At 37.1% G+C, this 23,999-nt stretch overlaps 1 protein-coding gene across 9 annotated transcripts in view; it reads right to left on the reverse strand.

Moving 5' to 3' along the window:
- DOCK3 (dedicator of cytokinesis 3) overlaps positions 1 to 23,999 on the reverse strand; it is a 403,879-nt gene that overhangs the window by 350,615 nt on the left and 29,265 nt on the right. For all 9 annotated transcript variants that reach the window (XM_060308605.1, XM_060308604.1, XM_060308607.1 and 6 more), the window contains exon 2: positions 11,840 to 11,923. In XM_060308605.1, coding sequence (XP_060164588.1) covers positions 11,840 to 11,923 — 84 coding nt within the window. The remainder of the gene's footprint in view (positions 1 to 11,839; positions 11,924 to 23,999) is intronic.

The raw sequence follows: 23,999 nt of genomic DNA on the forward strand, positions 1-23,999 counted from the left end.
AAGAAATAAAAAGAATCCAAGTTGGAAAAGAGGAATTAAAACTGTCACTGTTTGCCACTGTCATGATACTAGACATAGAAAATCCTAAAGGTGCCACCAGAAAACTACTAGAACTAATCAATGAATTTCGTAAAGTTGCAGAATACAAAATTTATACGCAGAAATCTCTTGCATTCCTATATACTAACAGCGAAAGATCAGAAAAAGAAATTAAGGAAACAATCCCATTTACCACTGCAACAAAAAGAATAAAATATTCTAGGGATAAACCTACCTAAGAAGGCAAAAGACCTGTACTCAGAAAACTATAAGATACTGATGAAAGAAATAAAAGACAACACAAGCCGATGGAGAGATATACCATGTTCTTGGATTGGAAGAATCGATATTCTGAAAATGACTATACTACCCAAAGCAATCTACAAATTCAATGCAATCTCTATCAAATTACCAATGGTATTTTTCACAGAATTAGAACAAAAAAATTACAATTTGTGTGGAAACACAAAAGACCTCGAATAGACAAAGCAATCTTGAGAAAGAAAAATGGAGCTGGAAGAATCAGGCTCCCTGACCTCAGACTATACTACAAAGTTACAGTAACCAAGACAATATGGTACTGGCACAAAAACAGAAATACAGATCAATGGAACAGGAGAGAAAGCCCAGAGATAAACCCACGCACATATGGTCACCTAATCTATGACAAAGGAGGCAAGAATATACAATGGAGAAAAGACAGTCTCTTCAATAAGTGATGCTGGGAAAACTGGACAGCTACATGTAAAAGAATGAAATTAGAACACTCCCTAACACCATACACAAAAATAAACTCAAAATGGATTAACGACCTAAATGTAAGGCTGGACACTATAAAACTCTTAGAGGAAAATACAGGCAGAACACACTTTGAAATAAATCACAGCAACATCTTTTTTGATCCACCTGCTAGAGTAATGAAAATAAAAACAAAAATAGGGGATTCCCTGGTGGCGCCATGGTTAACAACCTGCCTGCCAATGCAGGGGACATGGGTTCAAACCCTGGTCCATGAAGATCCCACATGCCACGGAGCAACTAAGCCTGTGCGCCACAACTACTGAGCCTGAGCTCTAGAACCTGCGAGCCACAACTACTGAAGCCCGCACACCTAGAGGCCATGCTCCGCAACAAGAGAAGCCACCGCAATGAGAAGGCCACAAACCACAACAAGAGTAGCCCCCGCTTGCCGCAACTAGAAAAAACCCACGTGCAGCAACAAAGACCCAATGCAGCCTAAAATAAATAAATAATTATTTTTTTTAAAAAAAAGTATGGATACCAAGGGGGGAAGGGGGAAGTGGGATGAAGTGGGAGTTTGGGATTGACATGTATACACTACTAGTATAAAATAGATAACTAATGAGAACCTACTATATAACACAGGGAATTCTACTCAATGCTCTGTGGTGACCTAAATGGGAAGGAAATCCAAAAAAGAGGGGGTGTATGTCTACATATAGCTGATTCACTTGGCTGTACAGCAGAAACTAACACATTGTAAAGCAACTATACTCCAATAAAAGACTTTTTTTATTTTTTTAATTAAAAAAATTTTTTAAAGATAGGAAAAAAAAAAAGGAGCAATCCCACTTACAATAGCATCAAAAACAAAAAAAGAGGAATAAATTTAACCAAGGAAGTAAAAGATCTATGCACCAAAAACTATAAGACACTGAGGAAAGAAATTCAAGAACATACATAAATGAAAAAATATTCTGTGTCAATAGATTGGAATAGTTGATATTAATAAAATATACATACTACTCAAAGCTACCTATAGATTCAATGCAATCTCTATCAAAATTCCAATGACATTTTTCACAGAAATAGAAAAAACAATCCTAAAATTCATAAGGAACCACAAAAGACTCTGAATAGCCAACACAATCTTGAGAAAGGGCAAAGTTGGAGGCAAAAAAAACAAAAAACAAAAGAATAACTGAGAGTTCAGAAGTAAACCCATGAATATATGGTCAAGTAATATTTGGCAACAGAATGAAGAATACTCAATAGGAAAAGGACAGTCTCTTCAATAAATGGTGTTGGAAAAACTGGATATACACATGCAAAAGAATTGGACCCCTATCTTAAATCACTCACAAAAATTAACTTGATATGGATTAAAGACTTAAACAGTAAGACCTGAAACCATAAAATTCCTAATAGGGAAAATGCACCCTGACATTAGTGTTAGCAATTATTTTTTGGATACAGTGCCAAAAGCACAAACAAGAAAAGCAAAAATTAATAAGTGGGACTACATCAAACGAAAAAGCTTCTGCACAGCAAAGAAAAATCAACAAAATGTCCAGGTAACATCTGGAGTAGGAGAAAATACAACTGACCCTTGAACATCAAGGGGTTTAACATGGCATGCGCCAACCCTCCATGCAGTCGAAAATGTGCATGTAACTTACAGTCAACCCTCCACGTATGCAGTTCCTCCATATTGTGGCTCCTCCATATCCGTGGTTCCACATCCACAAATTCAATCATCCAAGGATTGTGTAATACTATAGTAAGCACTATTGAAAAAACTGGCATATAAGTGGACCCTTGCAGTTCAAACCCATGTTGTTCAAGAGTCAATTATATTTGCAAATCATATTATCTGAGAAAGAGTTAACATCCAAAATATATTCGGAACTCATACAATTCAAATACCAAAAAACAATCCAACTAAAAATCAGGTAGAGGACTTGAATAGACATTTTTCCAAAGAAGACATACAAATGGCCAACAGGTACATAAAAGGGTGCACAACATCACTAATCATCAGGGAAATGCAAATCACAACCACAATGAGATATCATCTCACACCTGTTAGAATGGCTATCATCAAAAAGATAAGAGATAACAAATGCTGAGAAGGATGTGGAGAAGGAACCCTGGTGCACTGGTGATGGGAATGTAAACTGGTAGAGTCAGTATGGAAAACAATAGGGAAGTTCCTCAAAAAACTGAGGACCTAGAACTACCATACAATCCAGCAATCCCACCGCTGGGTATGTATCCAAAGAAGATCAAATCACTATCTCAAAGATATCCCATGTCCGTTGCAGCATTACTCACAATAGCCAAGACATGGAAACAACCTGTGTCCATAGACAGATGAATGAACAAAGAAAATGTGAGATAGATATAAATATATCTCACACAAACACAATGGGATATTATTCAGCCACTTGAAACAAGGAAATTTTACCATTTGAGACAACATGGATGGATCTTGAGGGCACTGTGCTAAGTGAAATAAGTCAGAAAGAGAAAGACAAACACTGTACGATCTCACTTATATGTGGAATCTTTAAAAAAAAAAAAAAAGCCAAACTCACAGGAACACAGAGTACAATAGTTGCCAGGGGCTGAGTAGTAGGAGAAATGGGGAGATGTTAGTCAAGGGGTTACAAACTTCCAGTTATAAGATGAGTAAGTTTCAGGGATGTAATGTACAGCATGGTGACTACAGTTAAAAACACTGTATTGTATGGGGCTTCCCTGGTGGCGCAGTGGTTGAGAGTCCGCCTGCTGATGCAGGGGACACAGGTTCGTGCCCCGGTCTGGGAGAATCCCACATGCCGCGGAGCAGCTGGGCCCATGAGCCATGGCCGCTAAGCCTGCGCATCCGGAGCCTGTGCTCCGCGGGGGGAGAGGCCACAGCAGTGAGAGGCCCGCGTACCACAAAATATATATATATATATATATATACTGTATTGTATACTTAAAAATTGCTGTGAGACAACTGAAGAAGAGAGAACCTGCACACCACAACTAGAGAGAAGCCCGCGCCCCGCAATGAAGAGCCCACGCACTGCAACGAAAGACTCCACATGCCTCAATGAAGATCCTGCGTGCCGCAACTAAGACCCGACGCAGCCAAAAATAAATAAATAAAAAATAAATCTTAAAAAACAATTGCTGTGAGAGTAGAGCTTTAATGTTTTCACCATAACCACAAAATGGTAATTATGTGAGGTAAAATATTTGTTAGCTAACCTTACAATAATAAACATTTCGCAATATGTATGTATATCGAATCATCACACTGTACACCTTAAATTTATACAATGTTATACATCAATTTATATCTCAACAAAGCTGGGAAATAGGGGAAAATGTAAGGCCTAGGTGTGATATGGGGTTGAAAACAAAAGGACTACTTGAAACTCTTTAAGAAAAATAGTCAAAACACTGCAGTTCTTCTTTATTCTGCCCACAATGTAAGACAAACATCCCTCTACCCCCACGCTATCAGAAAAACCAAGCATCATTCCCTGGGGAGTTTGGACAAGGCCAGTTTAGGATTCAGGGACCCACACTTTGCTGAGGACAGAGATGAACATCAAACTAAGAACAGGTCCCAATACCTACTCCTACGGGGCTGGTGATGCAAATCAGAGCTTTGACAAATGTAACACCCACGTAACATATAACACCCATATTTCATTAAGACACAGAACTTTTCAATCACCCTAAAAGTTCCCTCATGTCTCTTTCCAGACAATCCTCTCCCAGAGGCAATCACTATCCTGATTTGCATGACCATACATCTGTAATGTTGCTTGTTCTTTCATATTAATACAATCAATCAGAATGTAATCTTTTATATCTGGCTCTTTTGTTCAACACAATATTTTTTAAATTCATCCATATTGTTCTATCTCTACATTTTTATCTATTTTTACAAGGATCTCCTGTTTTTAAGCAAATTTTTTGCTGATATGTAACATCCATAAGTATGCAAATCATTAGTCTACAGCTAAACAAATTTACAAAGAGTATGTACCTATATGCCCACCACCCAGTAAATAAAATATGAGCAGCATCCCAAAGCCACTCATGTCTCTTCCCGTCACTAACACACACACAGACACACCTTCAAATTGAATGTGATATATAAAGGAAAATGGATGAATTGCTGCTACACACAACAATATCACAGATACACTCTTGATTTAAAAAGCCAGATATTAAAAAAATAAATAAAAATTTAAAAAAATAAAAAGCCAGATATAAAAGTGGTTATCTAACTACTCTCTGACAAACATCACCAGCTATTAGTTTTACCTGGTTCTGTATTTTATGTACTTTCATTGAAACCATAACAGCATGAACTCTTACATCTGGCTCCTGTTGTAAAGATTCTATCTGTGATGTTCATCTGTATTGTTTTGTGTAGCAATAACTCATTCATTTTCCTTCTTGTGTCACTTTCAGTTATCTGAATATATCATAATTTATCTGCCCATTCTACTGCTGATGAGCAGTTTGTTTTTTTACAGTTCAGAGCAATTATGAATACAACTGCTGCTAACATTTTACATATGTATTTTGCTGTTGGATTTACACCTATGAGTAGACATGCTGAATCATAAGGTACCCGTACATTCAACTTTTGTAAATAGTGCCAAAGAGTTTTCCAAAGTAGTTAAGCCATTTTCTCTCCCACCAGCAGTGTATGGAAGTATCAGTTGTTCCAATTCCTTACCAGCACTTGGTATTGCCAGTGTTTTGAATTTTAGTCATGCTGGTGCCGTGTGGTGATATCTCATTGTGGTTTTAATTTGCATTTCCCTGATGAATGAGACTAAATACCTTCCCATATGTTTATGAACCATCAGAATATCTGTTTTGTGAGGAGCCTATCCAAGCCTTTTGCCTATTTTTCTACTGAACTGTCTTATTTTGTTTTATTGAGTTATAATTAACATACAATATTATATTAGCTTCAGGTATACAACACAGTGATTTCATATGTTTATACATTATCAAATAATCACCAAAATAAGTCAAGTTACTATCCATCACCATAAAAAGCTGCTACAATATTATTGACTATATTCCCTATGTGTACATTACATCCCCATGACTTATTTATTTTATAGCTGGAAATCTGTACCTCTTAATCCCCTTCACCTATTTCATCCATCCCTCCACCGCCTCCCCTATGGGAACAACCAGTTTATTCTCTGTATCCATGAGTCTTTTCCTGTCTTGTTTTTGTACTTTTTTTTTCCTTCCTTGTGGTACGCGGGCCTCTCACTGTTGTGGCCTCTCCCGCTGCAGAGCACAGGCTCCGGACGCGCAGGCCCAGCGGCCATGGCTCACGGGCCCAGCCGCTCCGCAGCATGTGGGATCCTCCCAGACCGGGGCACGAACCCGCATCCCCTGCATTGGTAGGCAGATTCTCAACCACTGCACCACCAGGGAAGCCCCATTCCTGTCTTGTTTTGTTACTTTTCTTCTTTGTTTTTTAGATTCCACATATGAGTAACATCATATCATATTTGTTTTTCCTGTCTGATTTGATTCACTTAGCATAATACCCTCTAGGTTCATCCATGCTGTCACAAATGGCAAGATCATATTCTTTTTTATGGCTGAGTAATATCCCAGAGTAATGGACACTTAGATTGCTCCCATATCTTTGCTAGTGTAAATAGTACTTCAATGAACATAGGGGTACATATATCTTTTCAAAACACTGTTTTCATTTTCTTCTGATAAAGACCCATAAATGGAATTACTGGATCATATGGTAGTTCTATTTTTAATTTTTTGAGGAACCTCCATACTGTTTCCCATAGTGGCTACACTAATTTACATTCCCATCAGTGGTGCACGATAGCTCCCTTTTCTCCACATCCTTATCAACACTAGTTGTTTCTTGTCTTCTTTATAACAGCCATTCTCACAGTTGTGAGGTGGTATCATTACGGTTTTAATTTGCATTTCCCTGATGTTCAGTGATGTTGAACATCTTCTCATGTGCATGCTGGCCATCTGTATGTCTTCTTTGGAAAAATATCTACTCAGGTCCTCTGCCTACTTTTTAATTGGGTTGTTTGGGTTTTTTTGACAATGAGTATTAAGAGTTCTTTATATATTTTGGATATCAACCCCTTATCTATTATTGGCAAATATATTCTCCCATTCAGTAGGCTTTTTGTTTTGTTGATGGTTTCCTTCGCTGTGCAAAAGCTTTTCAGTTTGATGTAGTCTCATTTGTTTATTTTTGCTTTTGTTTCCCTTGCCTGAGAAGACAGATCAAAAAAATACTGCTAAGATCAATGTCAAAGAGCATACTACCTACATTTTCTTCTATGACTTTTATGGTTTCATGTCTTACAATTAAGTCTTTAACTGATTTTGAGGGGGGCGTTGTATACAGTATGAGAAAGTGGTCCAGTTTGATTCTTTTGCATGTAGCTGTCCAGTTTTCCAAACACTATTTATTGAACAGGTTGTCTTTTCTCCACTGTATATTCTGGCCTCCTTTGTCATAGATTAATTGACCATGCAAGTATACGTTGATTTCTGGGCTCTTTACTGTGTTCCATTGATCTGTGTGTCTGTTTTTGTGCCAGTACCATACTGTTTGGATTACTATACCTTTGTAGTACAGTTTCAAGCCTGGGAGCATGATACCTCCAGCTTTGTTCTTCCTTCTCAACATTGTTTTGACTATACAGGGTCTTTTGTGGTTCCATGCAAATTTTAGGATTATCTGTTCTAGTTCTGTGAAAATGCCTTTGGTATTCTGATAGGGACTGCACTGAATCTGTAGAATGCCTTGGGCAGTATGGTCATTTTCATGATATTGATTTGTCCAATCCATGCACATAGTACATCTTTCCATTTGTTTGTCTTGTCTACACTTTCTTTCATCAATGTCATAGTTTTCAGAGTACAGGTCATTCACCTCCTTGGTTAAATTTATTCCTAGGTATTTTACTCTTTTTGATGCATTTATAAGTGGGATCACTTTGTTGATTCCTCTGATAGTTCGTTGTTAAAATAGAGAGATGCAACAGACCTCTATACATTAATTTTGTATACTGCAATTTTCCTGAAGTCACCTACTGAAGTCAGTTTTTGAATAACAATTCACTTACTGAATAACAGGTTTTTTTGTTTGTTTGTTTTTGCAGTATGCGGGCCTCTCACTGTTGTGGCCTCTCCCGTTGAGGAGCACAGGCTCCAGACGTGCAGGCTCAGTGGCGATGGCTCACGGGCCCAGCCACTCCGCGGCATGTGGTACCTTCCCGGACCGGGGCACGAACCTGTGTCCCCTGCGTTGGCAGGCGGACTCTCAACCACTGCGCCACCAGGGAAGCCCTGAATAAGTTTTTTTGTGAAATCTTTGGGGTTTTCTATATATAGTATCATGCCACCTACAAACAATGACAGTTTTATTTCTTCCTTTCCAATTCTGATTCCTTTTTTTGTTTTTGTTTTTTTGCCTAACTGCTGTGGCAATAACTTCCAATACTATGTTGAATGAAACTGGTGAAAGTAAGGATCCTTGTCTTACTCCTGATCTTACAGCAAAAGCCTTCAGACTTCTCCATTGGGTATGATGTTACCTGTGGGATTTAATATATGCATGGCCTTTATTATGTTGAGGTAGGTTCCCTCTATACCTACTTTGTTGACAGTTTTTGTCATAAACAGACACTGAATTTGGCTAATGCATTTTCTGCATCTATTGAGATGATATGATTTTTATTCTTCAAGTGTATCTTGATTGATTTGCAGATATTGTACCATCCTTGCAACCCTGGGATAAATCCCACTTGATCATGGTGTATGATCCTTGTAATGTATTGTTGAATTTTATTTGATAATATTTTGTTGTAGATTTTTGCATTTATATTCATCAGTGATACTGGCCTGTAATTTTGTGTGTGTGTGTGATGTCTCTGGTTTTGTTATAAGGATGTGCTGGCCTCATAGAATGAGTTCAGAAGTGTTCCTTCCTCACTGATGTTTCTGAATAGTTTGAAAAATAAAAGTGTTAACTATTCTTTAAATGTTTGGTAGAATTCGCCTGTGAAGCCATCTGGTCCTGGACTTTTGCTTGTTGGAAGTTTTTTATTACTGATTCAATTTCATTACTGGTAATCAGTCTGTTCATATTTTCTATTTCTTTCTGATTCAGTCTTGGGAATTTGTACGTTTCCAGGAATTTATCCATTTCTCCTATGTTATCCATTTTATTAGTGTATAATTGTTCATAGTAATCGCTTATAATCTTCTGTATGTATGGTGTTGGTTGTAACTTCTCCTCTTTTATCCTTGATTTTATTTATTTGGGCCCTGTCTCCTTTATTCTTGATGAATCTAACTAAATGTTTATCAATTCTGTATATATTTTCAAAGAACTAACTCTTAGTTTCATTGATCTTCTCTATTGTTTTTTAGTCTCTATTTCAGTTATTTCCACTCTGATCTTTTATTTCCTTTATTCTACTAACCGTGGGCTTTGCTTGTTCTTCTTTTTCTAGTTTCTTTAAATGTATATTTTGATTGTTTGAGATTTTTCTTGTATCATGAAGTAGGCTTGTATCACTATGATCTTCCCTCTTAGAACTGTTTTATCTTCATCCCACAGATTTTGGATCACTGTGTTTCCATTTTCACTTGTCTCCAGGTAATTTTTGATTTCCTCTTTGACTTTTCAATGACCCATTGATTGTTTAGTAGCATGTTGTTTAGTCTCCATATGTTTGTGGGCTTTTTTTTTTCTTTCAGTTTTCTTCTTTTTTTTTTTTGCAGTACATGGGCCTCTCACTGTGTGGCCTCTCCTGCTGCGAAGCACAGGCTCTGGACGCGCAGGCTCAGCGGCCATCGCTCACGGGCCCAGCTGCTCCGCGGCATGTGGGATCCTCCCAGACCGGGCACGAACCCGTGTCCCCTGCATCAGTAGGCAGACTCTCAACCACTGTGTCACCAGGGAAGCCCTCAGCTTTCTTCTTGTAGTTAATTCCTAATTTCATACCAGTGAAGTCAGAAAAGATGTCTGACAAATGCTGGAGAGGGTGTGGAGAAAAGGGAATCCTCTTACACTGTTGGTGGGAATGTAAACTGGTGCAGCCACTATGGAGAACAGTATGGAGCTTCCACAAAAAACTAGAAGTAGAGTTGCCATATGATCCAGCAATCCCACTCCTGGGCATGTATCCGGAGAAAACCATAATTCGAAAAGATACATGTACCCCTATGTTCACAGCAGCACTACTTACAATAGCCAAGATATGGAAACCACCTAAATGTCCACCAATAGATGAATGGATAAAGAAGATGTAGTATACATATACAATGGAATATTACTCAGTCATAAAAAAGAATGAAATAATGCCATTTGCGGCTAAATGGATGGACCTAGAGATTATCACACTAAGCAAAATAAGTCAGAAAGAGAAAGACAAACACCATGTGAAGACATGTCCTTTACCAAATAGCTCTTCACTCTGTGACTTGTCTTCTCCCTCTCCTTAATGATATCTTTTGAACAACATATCTTCATTTTAATAAAGTACAACTTATCAATAAAAAACCTTTGTCTACCCCTAGGTTAAAAAGAGTATTTTCCTATGCTTCCTTTAAGGTGCATGATTGTTTTACATTTCACATTCTACCATCCATCTGGAATTGAATCTGGAGCATATGCTGTGAAGTTAGGTTCAAGATTCATTGGTTTCAATATTGACCCAATACCATTTATTGACTAGGCCATCATTTTTCATTCCAATCAGTCCAGCATCACTTATTGTAAAGGACATCATTTCCCCACTGCACTGCAATACCACCTTTTTCATATATCACTGGATGATAAACATGATGGTCTATTTCTGGACCCTCTGTTTCATTATTCTGTCTTTGCCCCCAAACCACAATGTCTTAATTTATAATAGTCTCATTTCTAGATGTCAGTTGGAAATCTTTCAATATTTCACTACTGAAAATGATGTTTGCTGTAGGCTTTTAGATATCCTTTATCAGATTAGGAAAACTCCCTTCTATTCTTATTTTGCTAAGAGTTTTTTTTATCATGAAGGGGTTTTTATTTATACTTCTGCTTTAAAATTATTAAAATGCATCCTGCACTAGAGCTCCCTTTCCAGAAAAGTGTACTCCCCAACTTAAACGGATCCTGGGTCATAGTAGGTTGCACTTACTCCCATACCCATCTGAACAGTAACTGGATCAGAGTTCAACTTCCATGTGTACTATCTCCATGCCCACATAGCAACATTTCTACTCTGTTATATAATTTGAGGTGGCTTCTAGTCATGCTGAACTGCTATCAATTTTGGTATCAATTTTGTTTTTGTCCATGCTCTGATTGTGGGTGATTTCTCCGGAACTATATTTTTTCCACATATCTTGCTGACTTCAGTGCATAATTTTGAAGAATGTGATATTTTTCAATAATGCATAAATATTATAGCAGAAATACCCAAATATGTCACAGAAGAAGACAGTCAGGCCAAACTTCATTTGAGCACATTTACTGCCTTGCTTTAATTACGACTGATCGTGTCCAGCCAATCAGACAGAAATATAAAAATGAACTGATTACACTTCGATTCTATTCAAATGCAGATAATCAGTAGCGAAATATTACCTATTCGATTGTAGGAAATCAAAACTAAGCATTTGATATAGTATGTAAAAGTCATGTTCTGATTGACATGTATACACTGATGTGTATAAAATTTATGACTAATAAGAACCTGCTGTATAAAAAAAATAAATAAAATAAAATTTAAAAATTAAAAAAAAATCATTTTCTGACAGCCAACAATCGTTATTTGTCACTATTAGATTAGAGCCAAAATAGCTCATCCTTTATGCTGAACATAGATCAGGAATGATTTTATAGCAGTGTATCATAATGTGATTAATTACAGCTTCAAAATGATTGCTTATAACCTCATACTACAAAATAAATGCATATCATACTGCCAAAAATGATCACCATTTGTGTTTTACAATTTATGGGTCCACTTACCTTCACATTTTTCAAGAATCTGGACTGTTTCTCCTATTTCTAAGACCAATCCTTGAGGGACAGATCCTCGAAAGCTGCATATCACTAGAAAAACAAGAATAAACATGTCAATTAGCATTTTAAAATAGTGAGACAGGGTCAGTGCCGATGAAAGTTAGCACTAAATTTTCTTAAGTATATACTCTCCCTTCTAATTCATTTTTCAAATATGTAAGTCCCTTTCAACTTAATCTATATTTTGAAAGGTAATATTAAATGGTTCAGAACACTGAGGTATACTTCGGCAAAATCACTATTACTTAGAGGTGTGTGCATGCATGCATGTATGTGAAAACATTTCTATAAACAGAGTCTCCCTCTCTCTCCCCCCCAGCATATCTTGTGTTTGCCTGTTCTTTCTGGGCAAGTATGTATCAATTAAGAAAAAATGATCATTAGAAGCTTATTATCTACTATAAACAGACAAATAGATATTTTTAAAAGGATCACCAAATAAATGATTATGCTTTGAAAAACAGAATCCCCACAATAAAACAAAAATTAATGAAGTAAAAAGCAAATGTACAACAGAGAAAATCTATACTCATCAAAATCCCACATACTTTTATTTTTAGAAAACTGATAAAATGATTCTAAAATTTACATAATACAAAGAACCAAGAAAAGGCTTGTCAATCTTAAAGGATGTACACTATCATATATCAAGCCTTATAATCTAAAATTAGTTCTTTGAAAACACTAACACTGATAGACACGTAAGCAAGACTGATCAAAAAAAAAAGAGAGAGAAAAGGTATAAATTATCAGTATCACCAATAAAAACATTAATGTAATAATTAAATGATGTATAAAAGGACATTAGATAAAACTTTATAACAAAAAATTAGAAAATTTAGAATAGATGGATAAATTTGTAGAAAGATCAACTTTACAAAAACTGACAGAGCAGTTAAAAACTTGAATAGTCCTGTATCTATTAAACAAAAGTGAATCTGTATTTAAAATTTTCCCACAAATGAAATAACAAGTCCTGACTACTCTACCAGCGAATTTGCCCAAACATCTGGAGAAGAAACGCCAACCACAAATAAGTCCCTCTAGGAAATAGGGAAAAGAGAATTCATTTTTAACTCAGCATGAAAGTAAAAGCTGACAAAGACATTATAAGAAAGGAAAGTTACAGGCCAATCTGTCTCATGATCACAGATAGAAAATCTTTTTTAAAAAAAAAAACCAATTCAAAAATGGGCAAAAGACCTAAATAGACATTTCTCCAAAGAAGACAGACAGATTGCCAACAAACACGTGAAAGAATGCTCAACATCATTAATCATTAGAGAAATGCAAAACAAAACTACAATGAGATATCATCTCACACCAGTCAGAATGGCCATCACCAAAAAATCTACAAACAATAAATGCTGGAGAGGGTGTGGAGAAAAGGGAACCCTCCTACCCTGGTGGTGGGAATGTAAATTGATACAGCCACTATGGAGAACAGTATGGAGGTTCCTTAAAAAACTAAAATTAGAACTACCATACAACCCAGCAATCCCACTACTGGGCATTTACCCTGAGAAAACCATAATTCAAAAAGAGTCATGTACCACAATGTTCATTGCAGCTCTATTTACAATAGCCAGGACATGGAAGCAACCTAAGTGTCCATCAACAGATGAATGGATAAAGAAGATGAGGCACATATATACGATGGAATATTACTCAGCCATAAAAATAAACAAAACTGAGTTATTTGTAGTGAGGTGGATGGACCTAGAGTCTGTCATACAGAGTGAAGTAAGTCAGAAAGAGAAAAACAAATACCATATGCTAACACATATATATGGAATCTAAAAAAAAAAAAAATCATCATGAAGAACTTAGGGACAAGACGGGAATAAAGACGCAGACCTACTAGAGAATGGACTTGAGGACACGGGGAGGGGGAAGGGTAAGCTGGGACAAAGTGAGAGAGTGTTAGTGTATATATGGACATATATACACTACCAAATGTAAAATAGATAGCTAGTGGGAAGCAGTTGCATAGCACAGGGAGATCAGCTCGGTGTTTTGTGACCAGCTAGAAGGGTGGGATAGGGAGGGTGGGAGGAAGGGAGACGCAAGAGGGAAGAGATATGGGGATATATGTATATGTATAACTGATTCACTTTGTTATAAAGCAGAAACTAACAGACCATTGTAAAGCAATTATACTCGAATAAAAATGTTAAAAATAAATAAATAAATAAATAAAAATAAAAGGCAAACTGGGAATTCCCTGGTGGCACAGTGGTTAGGACTCGGCACTTTCACTGCCATGATTCCCAGGTTCGATCCCTGGTCGGGGAACTAAGATCCCACAAGCCATGTGGTCATGCATGCATGCATGCATGAATGAATGAATAAATAAATAAATAGTAAATCAAGTCCAACTATATATAAAAAGAATAACCATGACCAATTTGGGCTTATTCCAGAGCGCAATTGGTTTAATATTAAAAAAATCAATAAAGGGGAAAAAAAAATCACATGATCATATCCATAAATGCAGAAGAGGCATTTGATAAAATTCAACGTCTACTCGTGACTAAAATTCTTTTTTTTTTTTTTTTTTTTTTTTTTTTGCGGTACGCGGGCCTCTCACTGTTTTGGCCTCTCCCGTTGCGGAGCACAGGCTCCGTACCCGCAGTCCCAGCGGCCATGGCTCACGGGCCCAGCCGCTCCGCGGCACGTGGGATCCTCCCGGACCGGGGCACGAACTCGTGTCCCCTGCATCGGCAGGCGGACTCTCAACCACTGCGCCACCAGGGAAGCCCTAAAATTCTTAATAATCTAAGAATAGAAGGGAACTTCCTTAATATGATGAAGGTTATGTACAATGTATCTATAGCAAACATCATATATATTAGTGAAATACTCAGCATTTTATCAGTAAGGTTAGGAATAAGAAAAGCATGTCCACTACCATTTCTATTCAACATTACACTGAAGGGCCACCCTGTGCAAATAAAGCAGAAAAAGAAATAAAAGGTATAATGATTAGAAACAAAGAAATAATAGTATCATTATCTGCAGGTCTGAAAAAATCCCGAAGAACCTAGACATAAACCAACACAGAAAATATGTCAATGTGTAGCAAGGTCACTAGATACAATATGAATTTTTTTAAGTCTATACAGGAACAAACAACTAGAAAATGAAATGTTTTAGAAATATACAATTTATAACAGCACCAAAAATGTCAAGTAGGGCTTCACTGGTGGCGCAGTGGTTGAGAATCTGCCTGCTAATGCAGGGGACACGGGTTCGAGCCCTGGTCTGGGGAGATCCCACATGCCGCGAAGCAACTAGGCCCGTGAGCCACAACTACTGAGCCTGCGCATCTGGAGCCTGTGCTTCACAACAAGAGAGGCCGTGATAGTGAGAGGCCTGCGCGCCACGATGAAGAGTGGTCCCCCGCTCGCCGCAACTAGAGAAAGCCCACGCACAGAAACAAAGACTCAACACAGCCAAAATTAATTAATTAATTAATTAATTTTTTTAAAAATGTCAAGTAACTATAAATAAATCTAAGCGACATATGGAAGAACTCTATACAGAAAACTATATGACATTAGATATAGTAAAAGTCTAATAAATGAAGGCATACAACCTATTCATGAATTCCAAGACTCAACAGTATAAAGATACAGATTTTCCCCAAATTGATCATTAGATTCTATGCAATCTCAACCAAAATCCCAATAGACATTTTGTGGAAATCAATAAACTGATTCTACAATGTGCATAAAAATGTAAAGGATGAAACAGAGGAACATATACTACCTAATATCAGCCTTTCCATTGTTTAAAAAAAAAAAAAAGCCCAAGCTATAAAATTGTGTGTGTGTGAATAGCATGAGTCTATTTGTATGTGTACATATATATGTATATATTTAATCTCTACTGAAGATATCAAATTTGCTTACTGGTTACTAAAGATAACACTTGTGTCCCCCCAAAATTCCTATGTTGAAACGTAATCCCCAGTATGATGGCATTTGGAAATGGGGCCTGTGGGAGGTGATTAGGTCATCAAAGTGGTTCCTTCATGTATGGGAGTAGTGCACTTACAAATCAAGATCTCAGAGAGATCCCCCTCCCCTTTCACCATGTGAGGACACAGAAGTCGGCAGTCTGCAAACCTGACAAGGGTCTTTATCCAAACCTGACCATCCTAGCACCCTGATCTCAGACTTTTCAGCCTTTAGAACTACAAGAAATAAATGTCTGTTATTTAAGCTACCCAGTCTATAATATTTTTGTTATAGCAGTATGAACTGGACTAAGACATTGGTAATTAGTATGCTCTTATTAAAGTATTTGGCTATATTTCTAAATAGTAGTAGCATTATTCAATCTTCTGCTGTAAATTCCCCATGGAAAACAAAATTCTGAACAAAAACAAATAACAAAGCAGTTAGACCAACTTCTACCATTTAATGCCATACAGATTTGGAAAATATTAAGAAACAGCAAATACTCAACAGCATCCTCCTTTAAGTACCAAGTGGGGAAAAATGGTCTTCTCTAGGATTTACTGGGTTGAACCCTTCATCACAGTGGAGAAAAAATCATGTTCCAGCGTCTCTCAAATCCTTGCAGGCACCCACATACTAACAATGAGACAAGTGTCCTAAGGTCAAAAGTATGCAATCTCTGAGCCATGGCTTATAGTAAAACTACAATGAATTGCATTAGCATTTAGGAATTTAACTTCACCAGACCTTCTATGTACTCCCTAACAAATTCTTTATCGAGGGCCTTGCTATTATTTCAATCTCCAAAGCATTCATCACCCCTGTCTTCCTAACCTCTGTCACTAATTGACAAGAACATTAAAATTACCAACCGCTTTCCTTGTTTGAAATTGGGTGTTTCATGCCTATTCAGAGAACATATGTAAACTTTCCACTTTAATAACTATCTTCATTCAAGACTGGCTTTCAAGTGATTTTTTAAATTAATGTATAAGTAGAAAAGAAAAAAATTATATTTGCTAGAAAAGCAAGAGGCTCAAAAGAAAGCAGATCTTTCTCCCTGTAATCATGGATCTACTTTCAGGCCTATACTCTGTTTGCAGGAATATCACAAAGAATAAACCTATTAGTTATAGACTGTTTCACTCTATTCTCCTCTGTCTGTCAGGTACATTAGAAGTTACTGGTCACTGCGAGCTTCAAGAATTAGAAAAAGAATAGATACATATATATGTATAATTGAATCACTTTGCTGTACACCTGAAACTAACACAAAATTGTTAACCAACTGTACTCCAATATAAAATAAAAATTTTTTAAAAAGAAAATAATCTCCACCTATAAAGAATTTATCGTTTCATTGGTGGTGGCAGGGGAAGGACTGTGAGATGAGAGGGAAAAAATGCATGACCCATATGATGTTGCAAGATTTGTTTGACCCTGAGATCCACTTTCTACTCTCCTTCACCTCGCTCTATACCCCGGAGAGCCTGCCCTCTCGGGCAGCATCAACAGCCTCCTCTTTGCCCCGTGGCTGGTTGGGTAAATCTGGTGGAGAACACTGCCAGATGCTGGAGAACAGGCGGACAATAAGGTTGGGATGTTTATTCCTGCTGGGCCCTGGGAGCTGGCTGCATCCCTCTGCTGAAGGCCACAGCTCCTGTGAGTTTCTGTAACTGTTCCCTCACTTGCCCCTTCAGTCCTAGTGGTGGAACCAACCACCGGGGTACTGCACCCTATTCGTTTCCCTAGCTCCTGCCTCACCTTCAGAAGTAGTCCCTTTATTAAACCCTGTTCAGATTACCCCATTTGACTGTGCAATCTCTTTCCTGCCCAGACCCCGACAGATAAGTACAAACATAATAACAGCAGCTCTTTGCAGCTTCGTAACCTTTTTTTACCTTTTGAATCCAAGTTCGCCTGGACTCCTGCAATGGCCTCCTAAGTGATCGCTCACACCCACAGGTGCCCCTTCTCAGCCCATTCTCCAAACAAAACAAAAACAAAACAACAACAACTATGACCTTTACCATTATTCTTTCAGTTTTGTGCCATCTTAATCCCCAAGTAATTAAGAATTCATCAGTGGCAAAATAAGATTGAAGACGTTTGAAAAACATGTTAACAGAGACAGATATACTAATTTTAAAATTTTTACAAATATTTAGCTTGAAATCTTTCATACTGTATCAAGTAGAAAAAGATTATAAACAATATTTATACCATGATTCCATTTTTTTGTGGGATATACAAATAAAAGTGGTTGCAACTAGGTTATAAGAATATTTTTATTTGCCTCTTGTTCAGCTTACCTACTTTGTCTACAGTGTATACATACTTCTCTAATATTTCTACCTTTATATACATACCTATACACACACACACACACTCATGAGGGAAAGCTTAATCTTTGCTAGATCATGAAAGAAGGGTCAAAAGATGCATTCTGAAGCAAATCCACTATACTGTTGTACCAGCCCACCCATATAATGCTACAAAATCAAATCTCTTCTGATTTCAAAAATGAGTTGTCATGGTAATAGACTCATAGTCCAAACTGACTTTCTATCAGTGTGGCTCAGAGAAAAATATCTACCTCTTTCCACTCAATTATTTCCCCCACCAACTCAAACAAAAGATACCCACTACAAGAACTGTACTGCAGGATTGACCCATATTATTCTGTCTCCTTTACTATTAAATTAGTTTTCTTCTTTCTAATTGTTTACATAGATATTTCATTTATCATATACTAGTTTCATAAATATAAAGAATGTATTTCTGGGGCTTTCCTGGTGGCGCAGTGGTTGAGAGTCCGCCTGCTGATGCAGGGGACGCGGGTTCGTGCCCCGGTCCGGGAAGATCCCACATGCCGCGGAGCGGCTGGGCCCGTGAGCCATGGCCGCTGAGCCTGCACGTCTGGAGCCTGTGCTCCGCAACGGGAGAGGCCACAACAGCGAGAAGCCCGCGTACCGCAAAAAAAAAAAAAAAAAGAATGTATTTCTGGAACATTATTCTGTCTCAAGTATCAATCATTCTTGTCCCAATATCCCACTTTTAATTGCTATTACCTCACATGGTAAAGTTAAGTACCTCCCCCCATTACTCTTTTAAGACTAAGCTCCTATGTTTGTTTTTTTCTTTTTTTTTTTTTTTTGGCTGCATTGGGTCTTCACTGCTGTGTCCGGGCTTTCTCTGGCTGCGGCGAGTGGGGACTACTGTTCGTTGTGGTGCATGGGCTTCTCATTGCAGTGGCTTCCCTTGTTGTGGAGCACGGGCTCTTAGACGTGCGGGCTTCAGTAGTTGTGGCACGCGAGCTCTAGAGCGCAGGCTCAGTTGGGCTTAGCTGCTCCGCGGCATGTGGGATCCTCCTGGGCCAGGGCTTGAACCCATGTCCCCTGCATTGGCACGTGGACTCTCAACCACTGCACCACCAGGGAAGCCCTCCTATGTTTCTTCTTACAGACAAACTGGAGAAAATGATTATAAAATTCAGTGAACGGTACTGGTGGCATTTTGACTGGATTGCATCAAACCTATAAACTGGTTTGTTCTGAACAAGTAATGGATTTTACTACATGTAAAACTTTTTAGATGTCCATATATAATATCTAAAAATTCTGAAAGAAAAATGGAAAAATGCCAGCAAGAATCAAAATGTTCTACATTCAGTATGGACATAGTTTTTACAATCAAAAAGAAAAATACAGACTTTTTTTGCCCATAAGAAAACTGGGCAAAAGATACAAATAAGCCAAAAAACACATGAAAAAATATTAACCACAGTAACAAAGATTGCTAAAAAGTATCATTTTTATTTTTTTATCAGATTGTCAAAGATTAATACCCAAACAGTGCTGATAAAGATGTGCACATATATGACCAGAATACAAAGTATAAGATTTTTTTCTTAAAAAGGTGGTAGAAATGGGTCCATTTTAAGATTTCACATGCTTTGACACAATTCCACTTCTAGAAATCAATACTCGATAACCATCAAGTAAATAAATATATATGCAGCAAGATCTGCAGCATACTGTTCTCTATAATAGCAAAACTGAGCTATAAATTAACAACAAAAAAAAGCCCTAAAAATGGAAAGTAAAATGAATTAAATAAACCTAGATGTACAGCCAAGTTAGTAGTATAACCAAAAAGAGAGGAACTATTCCAAGTAATGTCAAAAGAAAGTAATTTGACCAAATATCCCTAATGGAATATATTCTAAGGATAAAAAGAACTTCAAAAAAATCTTAATCTGCTTTCACTAATCATACTGTTGATACAGTGATAGTAATGATATTCTAAGACTGTTGTGTGAGTAATGGGGAATAAGGCAAGTAAGTAATTACTTAGGAATTTGTTTTTAAGGGAGGAAAGATGCAGATGTAAGATTTATGAAGTTAAGTAAAGACAATGTAGCAATGCACAGTTCCTGACAAGGCACTAGAAACAATGACAAATCTCTAGCACTGAAATTGTGATTTCTAAATATACTCTTTCTCACTAAAAGGAACCAGGGCTCCTTGGGAAAATGCCAAGTTTAGGACAGGAAATGCTTAAGATAAGCATAGAATATCTTGTCATACTAAAAACCAAGGAAGCTGTCAAAAACTACTATGGTCAGGTCAAAAGGACTTTCAACACCAGGAGAGTCCCACTACTCACTAAAAGAATAGTATATCAGTATATTTAAATCTCTGAGTTAATAATAACAATGGTTCAAAAAAAAGCTTATGGTCACTTTTCAGAGATTGCTAAGGGAATCAGCTCATTACTGTGAAAATTAGCAAAACAGGAAAAAAAACAGAACATATATCATGATTTTCCTATACAAACTATATACCTCTGAATACCCAAGTAGTTAAGGAAAAGTTTCTCTTTATAAAAAATATCCTAGACAATAAACAAAGAAGTGATGGCAAAGGTAGAATATCACCATTTTGCAACCCCCAATAAATGTATGGGTATAGGAAATGATCATCAATAGCTCTAACATCACAAAAAGAGGAAACAAGAAACTATGTAACTACTAAACAAAGTACATAATGCCATCTATAAAGTAATCATTTATTTTAAAAAAAACTCAAACCTTAATATGGAGACGCCTATAGAACTAACTGCCAACTTAAAGGAAATACCAGGAAAAAGGAGCATATTAAATGAATTCACAGAAACATGATTAGCAAGATTCACACCATGAGACAAAAGATTCAGTTTCTTTAACAAAACACTGCAAGGGAAAAAAGAGATGGAGAACTTAATAAAACAGCCTTCAGCTATACAATTCCATATACAATAGCACCAAAAATAATAAGATACTTAGGAATAAATTTAACCAAAGAGGTACAAGACTGAAAACTACAAAACACTGCTGAGAGAAATTAAAGATCTAAGTAAGTAGAAAGATATCCCATGTTCATGGATTGGTAGAATTGATACTGTTAAGATGACAATTCTACCCAAGGTAATCTACAGTTTCAATGGAATCCCTATCACAATCCCCAAGAAATAGAAAAACACATCCTACAATTCATATGGAATTTCCAGAGGCCCCAAATACCCAAAGCAATCTTAAAAAAGAACAAAGTTGGATGACTCACACTTTCAAGTTTCAAAACTTACTTCAAAACTACAATAATCAAAATAGTGTGGTACTGGCATAAGGATATATAGATCAATGGAATATAATTAAGAGCCAGAAATGGGGAAAGAAAAGACTGTTCAGCAGGGACTTCCCTGGCGGTCCAGTGGTTAAGACTCCGCACTTCCAATGCAGGGGACGCGGGTTCGATCCCTGGTCAGGGTACTGAGATCCCACATGCCATGCAGTGCGGCCAAAAAATTAAAAATAAAATAAAAATTTTTAAAAAAACTGTTCAGCAAGTACTGCTAGGAAAACTGAATATCCACATGCAAGATAATGAAGTTGAATCCTTACCTTACACTATATACAAAATTAATTCAAAATGGATCAAAGACCTAAATATAAGAGCTGAAATTATAAGACTGTCAGAAAAAAAATAGGGCAAATACTCATGACATCTGATTTGGCAATAGTTTCTTGGATAAGAACAACAAAAGAAAATACATTAATTGAATTTCAACAAAATTAAAAGCTTTTGTGCAGCAAGGGACACTATTAAGAGAGTGAAAAGATAGTCTGTAGACCAGCAGAAAATATTTACAAATCAACTCTTAAAAGGCTTTAAATATTAAAAAATATATAAAGAAAGTAATAAACAACAAAAATAAAAAACCCAATTCAAAAATAGGCAAAGGATTTTAATAGACATTTCACCAAAAAATATATACAAATGAACAACAGCACATGAAAAGAGGCTCAACATCATTAGCCATTAGGGAAATGCAAATCAAACCCACAGTGAGATACCACCTTACACCCACCAGAACTGCTATCATCAAAAAGGCAGAAAAAGACTTCCCTGGTGGCGCAGTGGTTAAGAATCCTCCTGCCAATGCAGGGGACACAGGTTCGAGCCCTGGTCCAGGAATATCCCACTGAGCCTGTGCGCCACAGCTACTGAGCAACAAAGCCTGTGCGCCACAGCTACTGAGCCTATGCTCTAGAGCCCATGAGTCACAACTACTGAGCCCACGTGCCACAACTACTGAAGCCCACACGCCTACAGCCCATGCTTCAGAACAAGGGAAGCCACCGCAATGAGAAGCCTGCGCACCGCAACGAAGAGCAGCCCCTAGAAGGGTTCGCCGCAACTAGAAGGCCCACGCGCAGCAACAAAGACCCAATGCAGCCAAAAATAAATAAAATAAATAAATTTTTTTTAAAAAAGGCAGAAAATAACAAGTTTTGGCAAAGATGTGGAGAAAGTGGAACCCTAGTGCACTGCTGGAGGACATGTAAAATGATGCAGGTGCTATGGAAAACAACATGGCAATTCCTCAAAAAATTAAAAATTACCACATGATCCAGCAATTCCACTCTGTGCATATTTCCGAAAGAATTGAAAACATTCACACAAAAACTTGTACATGAATATTTATGGCACAATTATTCATAACAGCCAAAAAGTGGAAAGAATTCAAATATCCATCAATTGGTAAAGAGATAAACAAAATGTGGTATACCCATACAATGGGATATTACCAGCCATAAAAAGGAATGAAGTACTGACATATGCTACAACATGGATGAATCTTGAAAACATTATGCCCTGTGAAAGAAGCCAGACACAGAAGGCCACATATTGTTTGATTCCATTTACTTGAAATGCCCAGAACAGACAAATCATTAGACAAAAAGTTGACTAGACGTTGCTGGGGTGACAGAGAGGGAATGGGGAGTGACTGCTGATGGGTACAGGGTTTCTTTTTGGAGTGATGAAAATGTTCTGGGATTAAGGTAGTGGTGATGAACGCACAACTCTATAAATACACTAAAAATAAGTGAATTGTACACTTTAAAGGGTGAGCTATATGGTATGTGAATTATCTCTCAAATAAGGATTTTTTTAAACACAAAAAAAGAAAAAAAATAGTATGCAAACAATGATAAATAAACATAAAAGAAAACTAATTGCAGGAAACAAGGAAATTTTATATAACTGACTTTTACGTCAAAAAAGTAAAAATAGCACACACTTTAAGACCTAAGACCAAATATTGTCAATTATCAGAACAAAGCAGATGAAAGCAGGTGTCTCTACAGAGGAAATCCTCACAGGAGAACTTTAAAAGCATTAGGACAATTTGAGAATTACAATCAGAATGACTGTTTATATCATATGAAATAAATGAAAATCCATGAGTCTGTGATCACACTAAATGAAGAAGAAAAAAAGAAAAATGGCAAAACAAGAAGTAGAAACAATCCTGTAAAAGAAAGTAAGTCAGTAACATTAAGGGCAGGCTAAAAAAATAAAATGTATACACAATGTAGAGAAAAAAGACAAGCTGAAATGTTTTAAGTAGTGGTTCTTAAATGAATCCAAAGATGGGCTTCCAGAAGTCCATAAATATTCTGATATGGTTGGTAAATTTTTATTTTGGCATACGTGAATCTTCCTGCAGACATGATCTGTAACATTCATTATATTCTCAAAATGGAATTTGACGCTTGCCCCCCTCACCCCCCAAAAAAGTACCACTAGATTAAAGAT

The sequence above is a fragment of the Globicephala melas genome, chromosome 11 (assembly GCF_963455315.2).
Source record: "Globicephala melas chromosome 11, mGloMel1.2, whole genome shotgun sequence".
In the NCBI taxonomy this organism is placed as follows: Eukaryota; Metazoa; Chordata; class Mammalia; order Artiodactyla; family Delphinidae; genus Globicephala; species Globicephala melas.